The following is a 7138-nucleotide window of genomic DNA, read 5'->3' on the forward strand; positions in this document are numbered from 1 at the left end:
TGATTTGATTTATTTTTTTATTTTCACGTTACTGTTAGAAAGCAGTGATAGGTTAGGATCATGGAGCAGAACATCAATGCATTTTCAGTTTAGAATCATCAACTTTCATTTCAGCTTTTATCTTAAAATTAAAGTATGTTCCTTAAATATTTTGTTTTTTAAGCACATTTACTTTAATTTTTCTCTGTTTTCCTGTTGAAAAATGTTTTTAAAAACAAAGACAAAAGATCCCATGAATACATCTACATGGATGAAGCTGGGTTTAATCCATAGACTTAATATATAATTAGACGCATCATCTCTGACGTCACCCATTGACTTCCACAGTCCCTGAAATGAAGCCTGAATATTCAGCTCCTGGCCGCAGCCATATTGGCTGGAGTTAACTCCGCCTCACACGGACGTTCCAAATATGGGGAAAAGGGGCGGGACCGAGCTCATCCGCTGTACTCCGGTTTGTTTTAGTTCACGCCCACAGCTCTGCTGTCTGCGGCTCCTCAATGCTAATGGCTAACCGCCTCAATTCTCCATTAAAGCTGCACCGCGGTGGATTATTTACATCATGAATCTTTACAGGTGAGTACTTGGTGTTTTACACACAATCTGTAAAGCGGTGGAAGTGACTTTTAGACAACAATGAAAACGTATTTTCCCGTGGTACGAGTTTAGTACGAACTGAACATCCACTGTTTGAACATGTTATTTCTGTGGTCCTAAGATATCTTATTTAATAAGAGTTATTTAGTCTTAAGTTACTGTAATCTTTATATACACATTCAAAATACACCACAACTAATATGATTGTGTAAAATGTAGTTTTTATCTAGTGTTAAATCAAATTGTTGATATATGATCACATAATGCTGTGATTACAATATGAGGAGCATTTCTTTTTACTTCTTAGTTAAGTTAATCATGACAACGTCTTAAAGCTGGAGCTAATATTTAAGTGAATCCTCTAAACACAGTCACAGTGAAGCAGAATGAACTAATATCAGTCAGAATGTGATGAACATCAGGTCTGAAGAGGTTAAACAGACTGATGCTGCCTCCTCTTCTGCTAACAATCCAACTAAATACTGTCATGTTCTTTCAAAGATAAACTCATTTTCTTAAAAGATTTGGTTTAAAGATATTCACATGGAAAACAAGATGAAATAATTTATTTTGTGTGTTTAGCTCATCTTTACAGAAACAGCACATGTACTAATATTTTTGAATTAAATCTATTTTCTTTTCCTTACAATTACAGTTTGGATTAATGGTGACATCATTTCCATTTGGCACCAGAAGGACAGTTCAACAAAACCACCACAGCGACATGAGCTCGACGAGGACCCGCATCACCTGGTTCAGCTGAGGCGGACGGTGGTGGACATCTTTTATTTTTAATTCTACAAGGAAGAGCAGCTCCTGGTTCTCTCATCACTGTGGAGGACGTGAACGGCGGCGTCTGGAGTCTGGAGCTGTCATGGAGATCGGAGAGAACGTCCAGCAGCTGCAAACTCTTCAACCCAGCACTAAACTTTTTTCCCCTTTCATTTCTTAGTGAATTTTTTTTTCAGTATTTAGAAATGTACTCTTTAGGATCATTTATTAGGTTCTTTAAATGTATAAAAACAGACAGTATTATCATAGATGATGCTTTCTAACCATGACATGTGTAAAGAGTCCCCTACTTTGAATAAAGGGAAACTAATTCTGAATTTTTAATTAATAATGTTTGTAATGTTTTGAATCATTTCATCAGCTTCAAAAATACATTTTGTACAGATTTGACTTTGACCCACATTTCCTTTTGTCTTACCTATATGCTAAAATAGTGAATAAACAGAAGAGACTGGTCACTCGAATATGTTAAACATGATTTTTATTGAATCACACACATCAGCAAGAGTCAAATTCATATGTTAAAATTAGAATTTTACGGCCTTTAAATGTAAATGCTGTTTTGGCTTATAAATCGGCTCACCACCAAAAGCAGACCTGAAGAGGAACATACAAGACAAACATTAGATACAAAAAAATAAAATTTAATATACATTAAAATCACAAGACAAAGCTAAATATAACATGTACACATTTGTTAAAAATTAAATATTTAAATTATATGTTCTTATTAACTGAAAGTTTTCTGTCTTCACATGAAGAGATTCTGGTGTTACTGCAGCAGATCTGAATCATGTCCTTATATGTTATAACTTTGTGATTAAAGAAAAGAACTATAAATACAAATACTGAGAAAACATCCTTTTTTAAACTTTAAACATAATAGATATTGATGTCGCTGAGAGAATAAAAAAAATCGAATTACTGGAACTAAAATAAACAATCATAATAAACATTAATGATTTATTTCCGACAAATATAAAGTTATTCTTTTAGTACTTACCGGAGAAAAGACACAAGATGACTCCCAGAGAGCGTTTTAGAACAGTTTACATCACGGCAGTAGGACAAAAACCAAAATATAGCGGTCATGCTAACGCTAAATCTGTAGCAGACCAGCAAAACACCGGTGTAGGCAGCAGATGTGCTCGGCCTGTCAGATCGGCTCGGGGGCTTGCGACTAGTGATCTGCTACCTACACCGGAGCACAGCTCCCAGAATCCACCGCGACCGTCACCTGCCAATTAAAGGCCGCGCCCCCTCATTAAGCGAAAATAAATGCCGTTTTAAAAAAAAATTACANCTGTTTTAAAAAAAATTACAAGCTTAGAAAAAAATTCACTCCCCTCAGAGTTGTCATGGATCAAATATGCAGCTATTGATGAAATAAAAGCTTTAAGCACCAGGCATTAAAGGGGTTTATTAGAGGGCTGAAAATGAGGATTTTAACATGGGTGTCTATGGGAATTTGCTTACTCTAAGCACCAGCCTCTCTGGTCAGTGCCGGTACTGCAACGTTCTGTTACTTCCGGGTTGGCTTCACGTTCCACCGGCCAGTGTTGGGGGTTGCTCAATCCCGCCTGCATTTAGACCTCGATACCTCCAGGAGAAGGTTGTCAGTGAAATGCAGTCAGGGGAAGCAGGTGTGGCTGTGCCTCAACAGCTAAATATATTTCATTGTTAAAATAAGCAGCAAATTTACAAGTTTCCTGTTCAAATACTCCAGACAGAGCTGGGTCAGGCAGCTGTAGCCCCGCCTCCTCAGCGCAGCACACACTGGCCATAACTGCAGCTGACGAATGCTTGTATTGTTTCGGTGTTTCTATCATCATAAAATACGCTTTATTTTAAAATGACCAAATTTCTTAATCTCTTGCCATCTTTCCGAGTACATTGATGCCAGTTTGTGACACATTTAGTCCTTCTATCCACTAAAAATCTGCTTCAAAAACACACTAGGTGCTGCAGACAGTCTGCTTGCCGTAGCGCAGTACACATGCCACAAGGCAGAGGGTGCTGGTGAGCCCAGAGAGTGTATGTGACTCCTCAGCTAAAGATGAATAGATTTAGCGGTAGCAAAACAAGCGCAGCCGTCCAGTTGTTATTTAATATTGTTTAACATCGCTTTCTAACTGGAGGATTTGGTTTTTAAACTCCTAAACTCAAGAATTTGTTCAGACACATCATTGGTAGAGATCTTTACTAAGACAGAGAGACTTTAACGCTGAAGAAAGAAAAGGAAGACTCTACAAACAGAACATTCACCTGTTTCTGCACAGACTTCATTCAGAAGAAAAAGGAAGTCAATAAGAACAATCTTGGGGATTTTCTTTCCATGCTACAGTTTGTAAACAGAAGAAAAATACTGACATGAAATTTTAAACAACACACTTTATCTTTTGTCAGTCAAATGGTGAATAAGCTGCTCTGTAGAGTTCATAATCTGACTGATGGCATCAGTGCCTCACCATCAGAACCATGGTTTGGACTGTGAAGTGTTTCTGGAGTTCAGGCCTACAGTAGAGGCGACAAGCACATGGGAGCTAAGAATTCACATTCACTGGACTGCTTTAGAATGTTGGGCTCCTTTTATGTGTGGCATAGATTAGTTGGGTGGCGAGACTGGAGTAGTGAGGGATGAAGTTGGGCCTATGAAGGACCGTACCAGTTTCTTGGTGCTTAGGCGTTGGGCATTGTGAATAGCTTCAACTTTTTCCAAAAGAGGGCAGATGTGACCTCCTCCAAGCTGGTACCCTAGATATTGAACCTCCTCTTTACCCACTCACACCTCTGAGCATTCAGAGTTAATACAGCATTTTCAAGGCTGTTCCAAACAGTTGTGAAATGCATAACATGCTCCTCCCATGTTACTGAATATGACATCATCCAGATAGGCTGCACTAAAGGACTAAAACCCACTGAGGTCCATCAACTGTTGGAATGTAGCCTGGGCTCTATGCAGTCCAAACGGCATTACCGTAAACTGGTACAGTCCTGATGGGGTACAGAAAGCTGTGTGCGGCTTTTATTCCGGGGAAATGTGTCAAAAACCTTTCTAAAGTTGAGCAGAGTTTCTTTGTTCTCTCCACAACCTTTTCCCTAGTTCTCAACACCTTGGTGAACTCTTCTTGCTGCCTCAACTGTGGCGTGTTCCAATAACACATGGCTGCTACAGGCCTAGCTTAGCGCGAGGGCGTTGTGTGTGTAGATCTCGTCTTTGTAGATCAATGTTGCTTAAATGTCAATGTATTTTGGCTTGTGCTTAAATTTAGGCCGTTTCTACTGCGACACAGATCGAAGATGCTTGAGCTTTGACATCATACCCTCAGCTTCCTCATGGATCTTCTCTGGGCGATCTGGGCAACTTTCTTTGGATGTGTTGCTCTACCACCAGTATCCCTCAGGATCAATAAAGTATTTTTGTCTTGTCTCTAGCCACGTATGAGCTCCCAAAGGAGTGTAACTATCTCCCCCCTCGGCTGAGGATCCCCGTGATGGCTGAACTAAAGACCTCTCTTCCCAATCATTAGTCTCCTGCTCTTTACTCTGTTCATTAGGCTTTGAATATGAATATTGACATGCAACCAAAGCTGCTCCAGCTTTTGTCACATCCTGTTCATGTCACAGTCAGCAGTCCTCTTGACTCCAGTCAACATAAGTCTGTCAGTTGTACTCTGTAGATCTTCAGGAGCTTGTTTTGAGACTTCTTTGTCTGCTTCTCTAAGTCCACGTTATTTGTTCAATGCACCTTCAGAGACTGCTGCCATTTGCACAGGAAACCTCAGAGATGTTGCTGAGACAGCTGCTGTCAGAGGAAAGAGGTGGTCGGAGCAGCATCCTGCACCTTCAGAAACTGCAGCTTTTTGTACAGGAAACCTCAGATGTTGCTGAGACAGCTGTTGTCAGACTCAGAGGAAGGAGACGTTCAGAGCAGCAGCACATCCTCTGAAGGACTTCAGACTCTGATGATGATGGCGGTGTTTCTTCTAGTTCTGCTTTGTGAGTTCACTCTGAGATGTTCTTCACGTTCTTGATGTTTTAGAACAGAATCAGACCGGAACACTGCCTGCAGAGAGGCAGAGGTTTGGGTCACGGTTCTGGTGTTGGGATTAACTGCTCTTTCCTCCTGTAGTTCTGTCCACTCTGCTGTGGAGCTCAGCAAACCGAGGTAAGTCTGTTCATGATGCCACACTTCTGGAGACCACAAACAGAATAGTATCTAACAAAGCTGGAGGATGAGGATGCAGGAGGTCGACTTGAACATTTCTGCTGGAGATGAAGAGCAAAGATACTATTTACTGTAAATCTAAAGCAAAAATATATTTATTGAATCTTACCTAAAACTACAGAACATTCCAAATGATCTTTCTAGTGATATTTTTCTGATATTTTAAGATCATCAGGACAAAAGACAGTCGGCATCATTTAAAGTCACTAAATATGAAATGTTACTGAACAAACTTCCTAAAGAAAACACTATTTTCTTTTGAAATAAAAACCTTCAAATGTTTTACTCTCAACAGAGTTCCACAACATCTGATGGATTCTAAAGAACTGAAAATGTGTTGAATCTGCTGCATTAGGTCATATTTACTGAGATCCAAAACTGTTCCACCCAAAACATCTTCAGAGGTCAAGTTCCATCTGAACAGAGGAGCTTATTTTGTAGCAGCTTCACAATTCTTCATCCATTGAACTTTCTGGAGAGTTTCTTCTTGAGTTTCTCTGCAGGATGTCAGAATATCCTCTCAGAGATGATGTCTAGATGAGAACTGCCCCCTCCCTCACAGAGATTTGATCATAGGTATCTGTGATTGATGTCAGTGATCCAAACAGACACAACATCATCTATGAGCTTAACTGAAAAACACATAATTTGATCTTTTTAACACTTAAAGACAATTTGCATCACAATTTTGAGCGTGCTGTAAGCAGGAAATGGAAGATGATTGTTATGAAACTCCTCAAGAAACCACTTCCTGTTCCAGAAGAGCTTTACGTTCATAAACTTAAGATCAAAGATATAAAAAAGTTTATTGACAGAGACGGACAAACTTACACATTTGATAATCAAAGGATTGGCAGTTTGTTGTTGTGTCCTTAGGAAAGACACTTCACCCTCCTATCCTCCAGTGTGGCTCCACTACTGTGTGAATGTGTAAGAGGTGTACTGGCATCTGTGCCACTGTTAGATCGACACCATGGTTCCCCACAGGACATGCCTTACCTCCAACCCTCATGAAATGAGGCCAGAGTCTTCGCCGTCAAGTACAGATACGTCCACCGCCATATTGAAACCCATCGACAGTGTTTAGTCCGAGTCAGTCTGAGTCACTTTTTAGAAGAACTACTGTCAACCAATCATGAGTGAGCTTATTGGAAGTTCACACCCCTTCCACTGAAAGCACATTCTTTTATTGAGGCATCTGATTGGTCAGTTTATAACTTGAATAACCTGCGTTAAAGAACAAAATATTTTCTAAAAAAAGTTAGGAAAAGAGAGCGTGTTAGGAGGAATGTATCAGAATAAGAATGATTATTCTGACAGTTAACATGGCTGAGAAATAAGTGTCTCTTTCTCTATGGAAGTCTATGGGACTTTGACTTCTTGGAACGAGTGGGTACTTCCTTGTCTTGCCTTTAATGATTTTGACAAATTCTTCAAACCTCTCCTAAAAAAGGACAGTCTAGACAAAACTCAAATGAACAACTACAGACCGATATCAAACCTGCCATTTTTAAGTAAGGT

General features: G+C 39.7%; 1 protein-coding gene across 1 annotated transcript in view; it reads left to right on the forward strand.

Moving 5' to 3' along the window:
* Nucleotides 1-5270: 5270 nt before the first annotated feature.
* The window catches only part of LOC112139340 (protein turtle), a gene marked incomplete at its 3' end in the record, with an annotated part of 6287 nt that continues 4419 nt past the window's right edge, over nucleotides 5271-7138 (forward strand). Inside the window, 2 exon segments of the mRNA XM_036211074.1 lie at nucleotides 5271-5388; nucleotides 5522-5557. Coding sequence (XP_036066967.1) covers nucleotides 5271-5388; nucleotides 5522-5557 — 154 coding nt within the window.

Source organism: Oryzias melastigma, unplaced genomic scaffold (assembly GCF_002922805.2).
Source record: "Oryzias melastigma strain HK-1 unplaced genomic scaffold, ASM292280v2 sc00457, whole genome shotgun sequence".
NCBI lineage: Eukaryota > Metazoa > Chordata > Actinopteri > Beloniformes > Adrianichthyidae > Oryzias > Oryzias melastigma.